This window comes from Panthera pardus, unplaced genomic scaffold (genome assembly GCF_024362965.1).
Source record: "Panthera pardus isolate Hobbes unplaced genomic scaffold, ASM2436296v1 HiC_scaffold_25, whole genome shotgun sequence".
NCBI lineage: Eukaryota > Metazoa > Chordata > Mammalia > Carnivora > Felidae > Panthera > Panthera pardus.
Window position 1 is genome coordinate 49139990 of NW_026526821.1, and position 17470 is coordinate 49157459.

At 39.1% G+C, this 17470-nt stretch overlaps 1 protein-coding gene across 11 annotated transcripts in view; it reads left to right on the forward strand.

The window, feature by feature from the left end:
* Positions 1-17470, forward strand: part of SYNDIG1 (synapse differentiation inducing 1) — a 180717-nt gene that overhangs the window by 71065 nt on the left and 92182 nt on the right. For all 11 annotated transcript variants that reach the window (XM_053890476.1, XM_053890479.1, XM_053890480.1 and 8 more), the window contains one exon: positions 8888-9447. In XM_053890476.1, the coding sequence (XP_053746451.1) occupies positions 8968-9447 (480 nt within the window). In that variant the 5' untranslated portion in view covers positions 8888-8967. The remainder of the gene's footprint in view (positions 1-8887; positions 9448-17470) is intronic.

Consider the following 17470-nt stretch of genomic DNA (forward strand, 5'->3'; position numbering starts at 1 on the left):
AAAACACACCCAGGATCTAGCATCATTTATTAGATTTGTGTGTGTGTGTGTGTGTGTGTGCTTTTTTAAATTTTTAATTTTAATTTATTAACTTTAATTTTTCTACCTCAAAAATTCCTTTTCTCCCTTCAAAATGACAAAACAAGGGAATTCACCCCAAAAGAAAGAGCACGAAGAAACGACAGCCAGGGATTTAACCAACACAGATACAAGCAAGATGTCTGAGCCAGAATTTAGAATCATGATAATAAGAATACTAGCTGGAGTCAAGAATAGACTAGAATCCCTTTCAACAGAGATAAAAGAGGTAAAAAATAGAATGAAATTAAAAATGCTATAACTGAGCTGCAATCACGGATGGATGCAGTGGCGGCAAGGATGGATGAGGCAAAACAGAGAATCAGTGATATAGAGGACAAACTTATAGAGAATAATGAAGCAGAAAAAAAAGAGGGGGATTAAGGCAAAAGAGCACTATTTAAGAATTAGAGAAATCAGTGACTCATTAAAAAGGAACAACATCAGAATAATAGGGATACCTGAAGAGGAAGAGAGAGAAATAAGGTTAGAAGGGTTATGTGAGCAAATCATAGGGAAAACTTTCCTAACCTGGGGAAAGGCACAGACATCAAAATCCAGGAAGCACAGGGAACCCCCATTAGATTAAAAAAAACAACAACAACAACCATCAACAAGGCATATCATAGTCAAATTAACAAAATACTCAGACAAGGAGAGAATCATGAAAGCAGCACGGGGGAAATAAAGCCCCTTACCTACAAGGGGAGACAGATCAGGTTTGCAGCAGACCTATCCACAGAAACTTGGCAGGCCAGAAAGGAGTGGCAGGATATATTCAGTGTGCTGAACCAGAAAAATATGCAGCCAAGAATTCTTTATCCAGCAAGGCTGTCATTCAAAATAGAAGGAGATATAAAAAGTTTCCCAGAAAAACAAAAATTAAAGGAATTTGTGACCACTAAACCAGCCCGGCAAAAAAATTTAAGGGGGACTCTTGGGAGAAAAATGGGAGATTATATATATATATATATATATATATATATATATATATATATCAACAAAGATTAGGAAGGATCATAATGGCAATAAATTCATATTTTTCAGTACTCACTCTAAAGGTCAATGGACTCAATGCTCCAATCAGAAGACATAGGGTAACAGAATGGATAAGAAAACAAGATCCATCTATATGCTATTTACAAGAGACCCACTTTAGACCTAAAGACACCTTCAGATTAAAAATAAGGGCATGGAGAACCATCTATCATGCTAATGGTCAACAAAAGAAAGCCGGAGTAGCCATACTTATATCAGACAATCTAGACTTCAAAATAAAGACTGGATCAAGAGGTTCAGAAGGGCATTATATCATAATCAAGGGATATATCCACCAAGAAGACCTAACAATTGTAAACATTTATGCGCCAAATGTGGGAACACCCAAATATATAAATCAATTAATCACAAACATAAAGAAACTCATTGATAGTAATACCATAATAGTAGGAGACTTCAACACCGCACTAACAATGATGGACAGAGCATCTAATCAAAAAATCAACAAGGAAACAATGGCTTTGAATGACACACTGGACCAGATGGACTTAACAGATATATTCAGAACATTTCATCCTAAAACAGCAGAATATACATTCTTCTCCAGTGCACATGGAACATTCTCCAGAATAAAACATATACTGGGACACAAATAAGCCCTAAGTAAGTACAAAAAGATCGAGATCATACCGTGCATATTTTCAGACCACAACGCTATGAAACTCAAAATCAACCACAAGAAAACATTTGGAAAGGTAATAAATACTTGGAGATTGAAGAACATCATACTAAAGAATGAATGGACTAAGCAAGAAGTTAAAGACGGAATTAAAAAGTATATGGAAGCCAATGAAAATGATAACACCACAACCCAAAACCTCTAGGATGCAGCAAAGGCGGTCATAAGAGGACAGTATATAGCAATCCAGGCCTGCCTAAAGAAGGAAAGATCTCAGATACACAACCTAATCTTACGCCTTAAGGAGCCTGAAAAATAACAAATAAAATCCGAAACCAGCAGAAGACAGGAAATAATAAAGATTAGAACATAAATGAATGCTATCAAAACAACAACAACAACAACAACAAAAACAGTGGAACAGATTAATGAAACCAGAAGCTGGTTCTTTGAAAGAATTGACAAAATTGATAAACCACTAGCCAGTTTGATCAAAAAGAAAAAGGAAAGGACCCAAATAAATAAAATCAAGAATGAAAGAGGAGAGATCACAACGAACACAGCTGAAATAAAACAATAATAAGAGAATATTATGAACAATTATATGCCAATAAAATAGGCAAACTGGAAGAAATGGAAAAATTCCTAGAAACATATACACTACCAAAACAGAAACAGGAAGAAATAGAAAATTTGAACAGACCCATAACCAGTAAGGAAATTGAACTAGTAATCAAAAATCTGCCAAAAAACAAGAGTCCAGGGCCAGATGGTTTTCCAGGGGAATTCTACCAAGCATTTAAGGAAGAGTTAACACCTATTCTCTTGAAACTCTTCCAAAAAATAGAAATGGAAGGAAAACTTCCAAACTCTTTCTATGTAGCCAGCATTATCTTGATTCGAAAACCAGACAAAGACCCACTACAAAGGAAAACTATAGACCAATTTCCTTGATGAACATTGATGCAAAAATCCTCAACAAGGTATTAGCCAACCAGATCCAACAATACATTAAAAAATTATTCACCACAACCAAGTGGGATTTATACCTGGGATGCAGGACTGGTTCAATATCCACAAAACAATTAACGTGATTCCTCACATCAATAAAAGAAAGGACAAGAACCATATGATCCTCTCAATAGATGCAGAGAAAGCATTTGACAAAATACAGCATCCTTTCTTGATAAAAACGCTCAAGAAAGTAGGGATGTAAGGAGCATACCTTGAGATCATAAAAGTCATATATGAATGCCCCAATGTTAATATCATCCTCAATGGGGAAAAACTGAGAGCTTTCCCCCTAAGGTCAGGAATAAGACAGGGGTGTCCACTATCGCCACTGTTATTCAACGTAGTATTGGAAGTCTTAGCCTCTGCAATCAGACAACACAAAGAAATAAAAGGCATCCAAATCAGCCAGGAGGAGGTCAAACTTTCACTCTTCGCAGATGACATGATACTCTATATGGAAACCCAAAAGATTCCACCAAAACAAACTGCTAGAATTGATTCATTAATTCAGCAAAGTTGCCATATATAAAATCAATGCACAGAAATCGGTTGCGTTCCTATACACCAACGATGAAGTGACAGAAAGAGAATTCAAGGAATTGATCCCATTTACAGTTGCACAAAAAAGCATAAAATACCTAGGAATAAATCTAACCAAAGAGGTGAAAAATTTGTACGCTGAAAACTATAGAAACCTTATGAAAGAAATTGAAGAAGACAAAAAAAAAAAAAATGGAAGAAAGATTCCATGCTCCTGGATAGGAAGAACAAATATTGTTAAAATGTAGATACTTTCCAAGGCAATCTACATATTGAATGCAATCCCTATCAAAATAACTCCAGCATTCTTCACAGAGCTAGAACAAATAATCCTAAAATTTGTATTGAATCAGAAAAGACCTCGAATAGCCAAAACGATCTTGAAAAAGAAAACCAAAGCAGGAGGCATCACAATTCCAGACATCAAGTTATACTACAAAGCTTTAATCACTAAGACAGTATTGGTACTGGCACAAGAACAGACACTCAAATCAATGGACAGACTAGAGAACCCAGAAATGGACCCACAAACGTATGGCCAACTAATCTTTGATAAAGCAGGAAAGAATATCCAATGGAATAAAGACAGTCTCTTCAGCAAGTGGTGCTGGGAAAACTGGACAGCGACATGCAGAAGAATGAACCTGGACCACTTTCTTACACCATACACAAAAATAAACTCAAAATGGATGAAAGACATCAATGGAAGACAGGAAGCCATCAAAATCCTTGAGGAGAAAGCAGGCAAAAATCTCTTTGATCTTGGCCGCAGCAACTTCTTACTCAACACGTCTCCAGTGGCAAGGGATTGCAAAAATGAACTACTGGGACCTCATCAAAATAAAAAGCTTCTGCACAGCGAAGGAAATAATCAGCAAAAGTAAAAGGCAACCGACAGAATGGGAGAAGATATTTGCAAATGACTTATCAGATAAAGGGTTAGTATCCAAAATCTATCAAGAACTTATCAAACTCAACACCCAAAACCAAATAATCCAGTGAAGAAATGGGCAAAAGACATGAATAGACTCTTCTCCAAAGAAGACATCCAGATGGCCAACTGACACATGAAAAAATGTTCAACATCACTTGTCATCAGGGAACTACAAACCAAAACCACAATGAGATACCACCTTACCCCTGTCAGAATGAGTTACATTAACAACTCAGGCAACAACAGATGTTGGTGAGGATGCAGAGAAAGAGGATCTCTTTTGCATTGTTGGTGGGAATGCAAGCTGGTGTAGCCACTCTGGAAAACAGTATGGAGGTTCCTCAAAAAACTAAAAATAGAACTATCCTATGACCCAGCAATTGCATTACTAGGCATTTATCCAAGGGATACAGGTGTGCTGTTTCGAAGGGACCCATGCACCCCCATATTTATAGCAGCACTATCAACAATAGCGAAAGTATGGAAAGCGCCCAAATGTCCATCGATGGATGAATGGATAAAGAAGATGTGGTATATATATACAATGGAGTATTACTCAGCAATCAAAAAGAATGAAATCTTGCCATTTGCAACTGTGTGGATGGAACTGGAGGGGATTATGCTAAGTGAAATTAGTCAGTAAGAAAGACAAATATCATATGGCTTCACTCGTATGAGGACTTTAAGAGTCAAAACAGATGAACGTAAGGGAAGGGAAACAAAAATAATATAAAAACAGGGGGGAGCAAAACAGAAGAGACTCATAAATATGGAGAACAAACTGAGGGTTATGGAAAGGGTGTTGGGAGGGGGGGTGGGCTAAATGAGTAAGGGGCACTAAGGAATTTACTCCTGAAATCATTGTTGCACTAAATGCTAACCAATTTGGATGTAAATTTGAAAAAATAAAAAATAAAACAAGTTAATAAAAAAAAGAAACTATGAAAAAGAAAAAAGAAAAAACAATCTGCCCATAAATGAACCCATTCAATTCAAACCCATGTTGTCAAGGATCAACAGTAGTTTTCAATACAAACATAGGAGTGTGGAAGACAAGCCAAATTAGCTGCCATTTGCACTCGCCATAAATGTAAGATTCCCATGAAAAGCTGGTTCATTGTAGGTTAGGGACACTTTGAATTCCAAGTGTTGAAATAAAGTAGACCTCTAAGCTCTAGCTCCATACAGCTCCATACACACAAAATAAAATAAAATAAAATAAAATAAAATAAAGTAAAAGAAAAGAAAAGAAAAGAAAAGAAAAGAAAAGAAAAGAAAACAAAACCCTTAAGAATATTTGATATATTAATTTGAATACTTTTTTAAAAGATAGTATATAATCCATTGTATAGTCAAGCCAACTGTGCAACTAGCCAAAACTTGCACTATATACGATAGAACAGCACCCCTCTGTTTTATGTGCAAAATAATCACTTGGCATGGTGTTAAAATGCAGATTATGATTCAGTAGTTCAAGGTGTACTGAAGATTCCACCTTCTAACAAACTTCCAGGTGGTGCTCATGTTTCCAGTTCTCAGCTAAGCATTATAGGTGTCAAACTGTGGACAGCACCTCAGAGACCTAAGCTGTGCATGCCTCAAGATGCTGTAATATCAGATTCACATTTGGGGCTTGTGCAGCTCAAGGTGAGCTGCCTCTTATAAGGGCAAGGGCTGGAGGAAGATATTGACATTAGCAGTTTTGATGTTTGCAGAAGAGGATGTAACAGCACCCATAACAGAAATTGTAGCACAGTGTCTGAGAACACACCAGAAAAGGGGAGATCCTTCGTCTGGGCAAGAGTCAGTGACTCCATTGAAGAGATGGGGTTTGAACACATGCAACCACACGTCTTTTGTAAGATACTTAATACATATTTGAGAAGAAGGAGCTCAGTTTGAGAAGTGAACTATACTTCAAGAAGGTTATCCTAAGCTTGGTGGTACATCTGGCCTTCACAAACCATACAAGGGGCCCAATTCTGAGATCAACCCAGTGACTTCTCTGTAGAAGAAGAAGATTAGAGAAGCTGAGGGTTTGGACCACAAGTACCTCAATGAGCATATTATGCTGCCTTGGAAGAAGAACAGTCCCAAAGATGATGCTTATATATTGTGCCTCACATGTTGCAGGTACTCAAAAGATCTTGTCCAAATAGTTTCATGGTTTCAGTCTTAAGATGGTAAATGCCAGAGCTAAATCAGCAGAAGTGGCAGTGAGTTTTTTGACCTGTCTTAAATCTGACACAGTGTCACATATATAATACCCACCATCTGTCTGTGCTTATGCTGTAGTTTCACTAGTCATTTGTCAACTCTACTAAAATGTTATTTTCTACTTAGTCACAAAGGTATCCTCCCTATTTCTCGGTTGGTCTAAAATTTTGAATTCTTGTAGCTACCACCAAATAAAGCAGTTATAATATGAGAAAATTATGAAATCTCATAGAAAGCCACAGCTCTCAAAGTCCCAACACTCAAAGTGTTTTCATACATAATAGCTATTAACTTGCAAATAGGAAATGCCTGAGGAAATTTATTCTTTTTGTTGTTAGGAAAAACCTTAAGCGTTCATAAAATCTTGAGAAAAGGTGCAAGTGTTCTTAAATCATTATTATTATTTTTTTTACTTCTAGGAAAATTGCTCAAATACTTCTAAATTATTCTATTTAAAGTTTTAAAATGTTTGTTTAATTTTTTATTTAACTGTAGTTGACATACCACATAGTTTCAGGTATATAACATAGTGATTCAATAAATCTATACATTTTTCAGGGCTCACCATGATGAGTGTAATCACCATCTGTCACCATATGTTACTACAATATTGACTATATTCTCTATGCTGTACTTTTCATCCCTGTGACTTATTTATTTTATAACTGGAAGTTTGTACCTCCTAATCCCCTTCACTTGTTTTGCCCATCTCCCCATCCTTCTTCCCCTCGGCAATACTCTCTGTATTTAGGAGTCTGTTGGGTTTTTGAGTGTGTCTGTTCTCTTGTTGTGTTTTTTTAGATCCCACATATAAGTAAAATAATATAGTATTTGTCTTTACCTGACTTATTTCACTTAGCATAATACCTTCTAGGTCCATCCATGTTGTCATAAATGGCAAGATCTCATTCTTTTTTATGGCTGAATAATATTCCATTATATACATATAATATATGTATATATACACATATATTCACCACATCTTCTTATCTATTCATCTATTCATCTATAAATGGATACTTGGATCGTCTCCATATCTTGGCTATTCTAATTAATGCTTCAATAAACATAGGGGTGTATATACCATTTCAAATTAGCATTTTCATTTTTGTGGGGTAAATACCCAGTAGTGGAATTACTGGATCATATGGTATTTTTATTTTTAACTCTTTGAGGAACCTACATACTGTTTTCCACAGTGGCTGCAGCAGTTTACATTCCCACTCCAGTGCACAAGTGTTCCTTTTTCTCCACATCTTCACCAACACTTTATTTCTAGTCTTTTTTATACTAGTTATTCTGACTGGTGTGAGGTTATATGTCATCGTGGCTTTGATTTACATCTTCCTGATGATAAGTTATGTCCAGTATCTTTTCATACGTCTCTTGGCCATCTGTATGTCTTCTTTGGAAAAATGTCTATTTAGGTCCTCTGCCCATTTTTAAATCAGATTGTCTTTTGTTTTGTTTTATTCTTTGGCGTGAGTTGTATAAGTTCTTTGGATATTAACTTCTTATCAGATATATCATTTGTAAATATCGTCATCCATTCCATAGGTTGCCTTTTTGTTTGTTGATGGCTTCCTTTGCTGTTCAAGGATATTCATTATCCCCAAAACCTTAATCTTTGGTATCTTTCTTTCTTTTCCTCCTCCTCCTTCCTCTCCCTTTTTTTTTAAATATTCAAAACCCTAGAAAGGAACATGATCTAGCTAGAAACAATTTAGAAGCCTTCTTAATTGTATCCCAAATATGTAGATGTTTCTCTAAGTTGAGGGCTATTAAGGCAGGGGAATTTCTAGTTCAATTCCTGGGCCCATGTTGGAAGACCAGTAGGCATTTCTCATACATACATTAGAATGTACTTGAATATACATGTGAGTGTTTCCTCAGTTGGGGAATTTTGTCCATACATGGTACTAATAATGTGGGTTTTCCTGTCATTTATCTTCTAAATCTGTGTGGGACATTATTTTAAACCCTTTCTTCCTTGAGCATGTGTTTTCTGCTCGAATAAATAGCCATGGACCTGGGAAGAGTCAATCCCCATTACAGATTTACAGCCTTACTTTCCCTCTGGCCTGGCCCAATGCTAATGTGATTGGATTTACCCAAGGATTTCAAGCTGTCTGCCAGCAATCACAGGTTTCTCTAGAGCTACAGTGGTTCTAATTCCTGCAGTCTCCTTTATTTGGAAGCAAAGTCTTTATAGAGATGTGAGTAATCAATATCTGGCTTTCTCTGACTGGCTGCTCAGATAGAGCCTTTTTAAAATTGGTAGAATAGGTAGGACTAGAATATCATCTGACTCCCCAGTTTCTGTGCATATTGGCTGACTAGTACACGCTGAAACAGCGACGGTCCGGGTAATTAGCTTTTTGTCATGTGTGATTTTCTTGTCTCATCTCTGTTTCCTCTGCCTTCAGGAGAAATGGGTCCCATGAGGCAAGTGTGACCCTGGAGTGCAGCCTGCCAGCCTTACACCCAGTTGAGGAGGGAGAGCACCATGGATGGCATAATTGAACAGAAGAGTGTGCTGGTGCACAGTAAAATCAGTGATGCTGGCAAGAGGAATGGCTTAATTAACACCAGAAACTTCATGGCTGAGAGCAGAGATGGCCTGGTGTCTGTTTACCCAGCACCACAGTACCAGAGCTGCCGAGTGGTGGGCAGTGCAGCACCAGCCACCCTGGACAGCAGCAGGAGTGAGCCAGTACAGCAGCTGCTGGATCCCAACACCCTTCCGCAGTCTGTGGAGTCCCATTTCCGTCCCAACATCATCCTCTACTCGGAGGGTGTGCTGCGCTCCTGGGGGGATGGCGTGGCTGCCGACTGTTGTGAGACCACCTTCATTGAGGACCGGTCGCCCACCAAAGAGAGCCTGGAGTACCCTGATGGGAAGTTCATTGACCTCTCGCCTGACGACATCAAAATCCACACACTGTCCTACGACGTGGAGGAGGAGGAGGAATTCCAGGAGCTGGAGGTCAGAGGATGTGTTTATCATAAGCCTTTGGGGATGGGGCATGGGGATTGGGTGGGGACCCATGAGCGCCTAGCAAAAGTTAGGGAATGAAACTTGTGTGTGAAAATGCAGAGAAACTGAAGCATCCTTAAATATACATTGAAGTTGGAGTAGAGAAAGTCTAGGTGACCAACACCCAGTGGGGGCTTCAGCAGGGATGCTGGCAGAGACAACACAAGGTAATGGCCATAAGACTGGAGCTACTGGTGGATTTAAAGATTGCCAGCACTGGAAATCAACTGGGTATTCCTGCTAATACCCCACACTCAGGAGAGAGGGGTTATTGGCAACAGTGATCAAGGTGAGAGGGAGGTTTATGGTCCTAGAGCCACATTAGGCTGAAAAGGCATGTGTAGGGAACAATTTGAGAAGTGTTTTTGCTGCCACATGTAGTTTCCTTAATTTGGCATTCTAGAGTTTTTTCTAAGGGAGGCTTGGTATAGCTAAAGCCTGCTGGAAGAAATAGTAGGAGTGCTAGCCTAAAGGGAAGATGAGTTGAGTTGTTTCAAGAGTCACTTCTTCAGGAGATTGGAGGGCAGGTAAGGGCATTTGGATTACATGCTCTGAAACATTCATTTTGGACATATTGTAACACAGCACAGCAGCCAAGCAGACCAGAAGCATCAGGCCTGGAAGTGCACTGAGAACCAGAAGCAGTTGGAGAGAGATGGTTTTAATCGGAAGGGAAATTCAGAAATGAGAAATGTCATGTAGCAATCCTTGTGTATAGAGCCCATGAAAACCAACTGTCAGGGAGTACAGAGAAGTCAAGTTGTGGGAGAGGCCATCAGAACGAACCTTCACACCCTCTGGTGGCACCTGTTAAGGGGAGGAGGAGGATATCATCTCTGGCCATTCTAAAGTTTTGAGAAAGCTGCATGAAGTACTTTGGCTTGCATTCACAAGCCACTGTCAATTGTCCACTCTTTTCCAAGACCTGACGGTTTTGTTGAATGCAAACATATAGATGACACTTGAACTGCTCGAAGTTCAGGAAGCAGGTATACAAAAGTGCAGTTGCCACATAACACAGGAGTTATGATGGTAGAGTACCCAGTCTTCTCTGAGAGCATCCAAAGTAAGGGTGATGGGACTCCAAGCATAATGTGGCGGGTCAGCAGTCATTACAGAGGAAGCACTCCCTGCACTGCATCATGAGGTAAAGAACCAGACTCTAAGCAAGAGGGCTCGTGGGGAGTTAGCAAGAGAATTCTGGTCAAAGAGGACATCATGAGCAGATAAAGCACAGAAGTATCCAACCTAGGTCAGCAGGGGATAGTAACTGATTATACTTGTAAGACCTATGGATCATGGTGAAGTCGGGACACAGGACCAAAAGGAAAGTCCTGTAACTGAGGACTGTACCAGCCTTCCAAGGGAGGCTGGATTTTAGGTGAGGTCACAAACCCATATGCTTACAAGAAGGAAGGACATGTAATAACATCAAGAGAGAGCCCTAGGGAGGGGTGTGACCCGAGACTAGCCCTGGCCCACCCATCTACAGCTTCAGCCCTCCTCAGCTACCACCCCATAGACCATGCTGCTAGATACCTTGAAGGATGCTGTGGCCATGGAAACCACTGAGGAGTTTCAGGCAGGAGAGCTGGGGTCAGATTCAAGTTTTTGGAAGCTGCTATGGCTGCAGAGTGGGACAGTGGGACAGAATGGAGAGATGGAGGGGTGAGGGGAGGGACATGGGGCTAGGGCCAAACTGGATGCACAGAGCTTTTGGGAACTGTCATAAGACACAGTGATGGAGAGAATCAGGATAGCAGTAGAACTGAAGAAATACTTAAAAAGTGAAGTGTGCCATTGTTTGGAGATGGTGCAAAGGAAGGGGCAGGCCTATCCTGTGCAGAGATGTCCTTAAGCCTCCAAGTGGCCAAGCTGGCTAGCAGAGGATTTTCAGCTTTGTTAAGAATATTTGGAAAATAAGCTCCAATATATAATATCCATTAGAATTTAAAATTTTGGGATTCTTGAATGTCTCTATCATTACTCTGTTACTTGTGTGGGCTTCATTCCTCCCTCCCTTTCCTTGTATCCATGCACTTAAAAGTCCATATCCTTGAATAACTACATTACATCAGTATCAGTGAAGATGAACAAGTGAATAATACATCTTCTTGGTCTTTAATCCACTTCCATTCTGTGGCTTCACAACAAACTACACTGAAGGGATCTTACTCCTTTTCCTTTAAGACTTGCATTGGCTTCAGATTGAGCTTGCAAATAAATACAACCATTATTTAAATGCAAGTGTTCTTTTCATAGTATGTCTTAATCCACATTTTTGTCAATCAATTACTGAATCCATTTTTTTGCAATAATTTTCACAAAGTGATCTCAGCCAGTAGATGTGGTTTTGGAACTTTGCAAAGGACCACAACCTACTTACAGTCAATATTTTAAATTAAATATTAGGATATGGGTGGCTGGGGCAACAGGATTTTTTATCTGGTTAGTCTAAGACCTTGACAGGTAGTGCAGGCTTCTGGGGAGGTGAGCTCTGCCGCCCAGTTTGTTTCCCTGTCCTGACAACAGTAGAGGCAGCCCATCAGAAACAATTATTTTAATGATGCAGCAGCTGGAATCTTCAGTCATGATTATAGTGTCTACTGTGTACTAATATTTTTGTAGTCACCTTTGACTGTAGGGGTAAGGCAGAGCATGTTGGCATTTGTACCTTTGCCAGAAAGGGTCCACCCAAAGACATCAGTGCAACAAGTACTTTAAAAGCTGGGCTGTCTCTTACAAGACTTTCTGTTTGATATCCAGGGAACAAATCCAAACCAAGAGATGGATCTTCCCACAGGCTCTGAGGGGAAGGTATCAAGGCACAGTTATGGCAGTTGTCACTCCTTCATTGCTGTCTAGCATAGCCATAGAGTATTGTAGAGGATCATTCAAAGTGGCAGATTTGGTCCATTAGGAATTCTGTACAAATAAGATATTCTCTCAGCAACATTCTTATGGTGTGGCCATTGCACTCTTTATTCATGAAAACAAACAAACAAACAAACAACTAGTGAGTGGTTAGAAGTGTCAGCATGCAAAGGCACCTGAGTGGCTCAGTCAGTTAAGTGTCCAACTTCAGCTCAGGTCATGATCTTGCAGTTCGTGAGTTAGAGCCCCCTCCTCTGGCTCTGTGCTGACAGCTCAGAGCCTGGAGCCTGCTTCAGATTCTGTGTCTCCCTATCTCTCTGTTCCTCCCCCACTTGCACGCTCGCTCTCTCTCTCAAAAATAAATAAAGATTTAAAAAAAGTGTCAGCATGCATGGAGCAACTGTTCTAAGGTTGATTGTTTTTCTATTCCATGAAATAATAAAGGGGCCTGTATCAGTTAGCATTTGCTGCATTACAAATACCCAAAAACTTAGTGGCTTAAAACAACTATTTATTTAGGTCATGATTCTCAGGGTCAGCAACTGGGATTGAGTCTCAGCTGGATGGTTCTTGCTCTGCTAGTCTTACCTGTGTCCCCTCACTGGTCTGTGGGTAGCTGCTGCTCAGCTACCCAGCTGTACTTGAGAATGCTGGCTGGCCATTAGCTGGGATGACAGAAGTGGCTGGACCACATGACTCTCATCCAGCAGGTCACTCCATCACATAGCAGTCATGATAGAGATTCCAAGAGCAGCAAGAGAGGGTGAGTCTCAATGTGCAAAGACTTTCCAAGTCTTTGCTTGTGTTAGGCATGTTGCTGTCTTATTGGCCAAAGAAAGACACGCAGCTAAGCCCAAAGTCAGTGTGGGAAGGACTTTTTAGGGTGGCAATATAGGAAAGTGCCAACAAATTGGTTGCCAATTATTGCAGTCTATAGTCTATCATAGAGAAAAAAAGTTTCCTTTTTGACATATATATATTTTTAAGATCATCTAATTGAACAGAGTGACAACAGTCATGGTTATATTGTCACTTAAACAGAAAATACAATAGTTATTGATTTGGAGCTCATCCCAGAAGGCAGTACTACTTCAGATAAAACAACAACAAAAAAATGACAATTTAACTTCTCAGGGAATTCTATAGCTTCACTTGGTCTATAGCAAATTGATACCATTTCCTGAAAATTGTACTTTTCAGAAAGCCATTGCCCTGGTAAAGATCAGGGGTTCTTGTCCTTGAAGTTTCTGTGTACAAGGAAACCTGCCTCTTACCTGCCCCCTTCTCACTCTACCTGGAGAGGTTTGCCCCTGACATTTATAATGGAGAGTCCCTGATCCAGAGAGGTTTGCTCACCTGACACACATTTCTACAAGAACATGTGAAGTTTTCAGTTAGTCTTTGAGGTCATACTTATGCGAATAGGTTCTGTAGCTAATTTCAAGAATCTTTATGTAAGGGCCTCAGAAATTGAGATTTGCTCTGCTCTACCCAAGAGGGAGTTGCTAGTCATGGTGAATTGTCAGGACTCCAAATCAGACAGGGAGATCTCAGGGGGGTTCTGAGGGGTTGCAGGAATGCAGAGGTGGCTGCTCATCTTTCGGTGTCATTGCACTCAGTGTAACCAGACAAGCCTCCCCGTGGGCACCCTCAGGGCACTCTGGGTGCATGATGCTGGGCCTGGTGCTCTACAGCTCTAGGGCCTCCTCCCTGGAGTTTGACCACTGCTTCATCTAGTGCCCAGACTGCAGTGAAACTACAGCTTTTAGGAACATCAATAGCAGGAAAACACTTCTCCTTTTCATACACTGACACTCAGAGACTTCAGGCACCAGTGATAAAGCAGTTGTATGAAATATAAAATTTGGGTTTAAAGCTATGAAATGAAGTAGGTGAAGTTCAGGGCTAGAGAAATGAAATGGGTTTAAAGCTATGAAAAGCTATGAAAAGCTATGAAATGAAGTAGGTGAAGTTCAGGGGGCTCCTAAGAGCCCCCTTGCTGTTAGAGATGCTTATCAAATGCTGAAAGGCCAATTATGACCCATTTATTTGTGATAATGCAACTCCTTCAGGATCCTAGAGCACATGGAACGTCATCACTTAGAAAGAGTGACCAAGGTGGGTGAGCCTTTTCTTTGCAGCGGGAAGGAAGGAGATGGCAGGCACCTACTGGTGGAGCATCTATGTTAGGCTCTTCATGCACCCTCTGCCATGTAACCCCACAGCAACACTGGGCCACAAGTGTTAATCCTGCCTCACCCTGTGCATAATGACACTGAAGCTTGGGTGGTGTCCAAAGTCACACAGTTGGATGTACCGGCAGCTCTTGGATCTGAGACATGCTGACTTCAGACTCCTGCCTCCTAATGGTGATGCTGTTCCTCCAACATTAGGAGGGGGAAAAGTTTGTGTTATAGTGAACTGCGGTTTCAGAATCCACAGGTAAAGTATGAAGAGGCAGAGCTGGGGCAGGCACAGACCACTCCCTCGCTGCCCTGAGCTGCAGCTGGGCCTCCCCAAGATCAGGAGTCTGCCCTCCCATTACACACTTGAAGCCTGTCAGGAGATTCAGGATTTCACAACTGCAGTTTAGCACTGATGTACTCCATTCATAAACATGAGCAAAGAGGGAGGACTCAACAAACACTTGAAGAAAGCTCAAAAGAGTGAATGAAACAGAAAAACAATAGAGAAATTGACCCAGAGGAAATAAATAATTCAGAAAATAATCGATAATATAGAAAATATTTTTAGTCTCCCCTAGAGAGGTTTGGGGTGGGCGATTTGAGGTTTGATTTTCTTTGTTTTCTCCATTGCCACTGGCTAGAACCTCAAATATGATGTTGAAGGGACATGGCAAGCAGGAGGCATCCTTGCCTTGCTCCTAATCCTGGGAAAGCACTCAGACTTTCCTGATGAAAGATAATGTTGTTCATGTTCTTAAGCAGGAGTAGGAAATTCCCTTCCATCACAACTTTGTTGAACAGTTTTTTTTTTTTAAATAAGAAAATAGGTGTTGCATTTCATCAAATGCATTTTCTCTATTTAGATGATCATGTGTAAATTTTTCTTTTGTCCTTTATTCTATTAATGTGATCTATTACATGAACGGATTTTCAGATATAAAAGTGTCCTTACTTTGGGGGATTAATCCCCCTTGGTCATGGTATATATTCCTCTTTAAAGATTGCTAGATTTGACTCACTAATAATTTGTTAAGAATTTTTATGTTTGTGTCCACGAGGGATATTGGTCTGTAGTTCCTTTCTTGTGATATTTCTTCCTGGTTTTGGTATCAGGGTAATACTGGCCTTATAGAATGAGTAAAGAAGTGTTCCCTCCTGTTTTCTGAAAGAATCTGCATAGTACTGGGGGGGTTTGTTTGTTAAATATTTGTTCAAAGTCATCAGTAAAGACATCTGGGCCTTGGCTATTCTTTGTGGGAAGAATTTTTATTACTGATCTGAAATCAGTATCAAATCAATAAGAAATAAGATGATTTCTTTATTGTTTTAAATCTATTATTTTAAAGAAAATCTTCAGATTTTCCTTTCTTCTTGATGCAGTTTTAGTAATTTGTGTCATTCTAGGAATTTGTCCATTTTATCCAAATTTTGTAATTTGCTGGCATAGAGTTGTTCATAATATTCCACTTAAATCTTTCTACTTTCTGTATGATTGGTGGTGTCGCCTCTTTTATGTATACTTTTGGTAATTCAAGGCTTTATGTTTCTTGCTTGGTCAGTCTAGCCAAAAGTTTATAAATTTTGTTGATCATTTCAAGTAGCTGACTTCTGGTTCCACGGATTGTTCTCTTGTTTTTTGGTTTTCCATTTCACTGATTTTCATTTAGATGTTTATGATACCCTTCTGTCTGTTTCCTTTGGGTTAAATTTGCTCTTCTTTAGTTTCTTTACATGGGAGCTTAGTTTCCATTTGAGATTTTTTCCCCTTTATGATATATATGTTTAAATTTATACTTTCTCTCAAATACTGTTTTAACTACAAATTTTTGATAGGTTGTGTTCATTTTTAATTGAGTTCAAAATATTTTCTAATATCGATTGTGCTTTCTTTTTTTTTTAACTTGTTTTATTTTTTATTTTTTTTAAATTTACATCCCAATTAGTTAGCATATAGTACAACAATGATTTCAGGAGTAGATTCCTTAGTGCCCCTTACCCATTTAGCCCATCCCCCCCTCCCACAACCCCTCCCATAGCCCTCAGTTTGTTTTCCATATTTATGAGTCTCTTCTATTTTGTCCCCCTCCCTGTTTTTATATTATTTTTGTTTCCCTTCCCTTATGTTCATCTGTTTTGTCTCTTAAAGTCCTCATATGAGTGAAATCATATGATTTTTGTCTTTCTCTGACTAATTTCACTTAGCATAATCCATCCCCTCCAGTTCCATCCACACAGTTGCAAATGGCAAGATTTCATTCTTTTTGATTGCCAAGTAATACTCCACTGTGCTTTCTTAAAGTGGGTTATTTATAAAAGCATTTAATTTTTCAAATATTCAGAGATGTCCCAATTTTTTAAATTATTTACTCCTCAATTAATTTAATGTGGTTGAAAATGTAGTGTGTATAATTTCTCTCTTAAATTTATTGAAAATTGATATGAGGCATAGCATATAATGTGCTCTGGGAAATGTGCTATGCACACTTGTGAAAGAATGTATATTTTGTCATTATGTGAAGTATCCTATAAATGTTTGTTAGGTCAAGTTGACTGATGATGCTATTCATGTCTTTTGTTTTTGCTGTTTACCCATTAATTTTGTCAGTTTTTGTTTTATGTATTTTGGGGCTCCATTGGTAGGTACATGCACATTGATGATAATGATGATGTTGATGATGATGATGATTACTATTATATCATGCTGAAGTATTGACCATTTTATCATCATAAAATGTTCCTTTTTATGTCTAATAATATTTCTTGTCTTTAGGTCTATTTTGTGTGACATTAATATGCCACTCCCATGTTTTTATTATTACGTTTTCCATGATACATCTTTTTCTATCTTTTTGCTTAGAATTTATTTTTATCTTGGAATTTAAAGTATGTCTCTTATAGAAAGCATGTAGTTA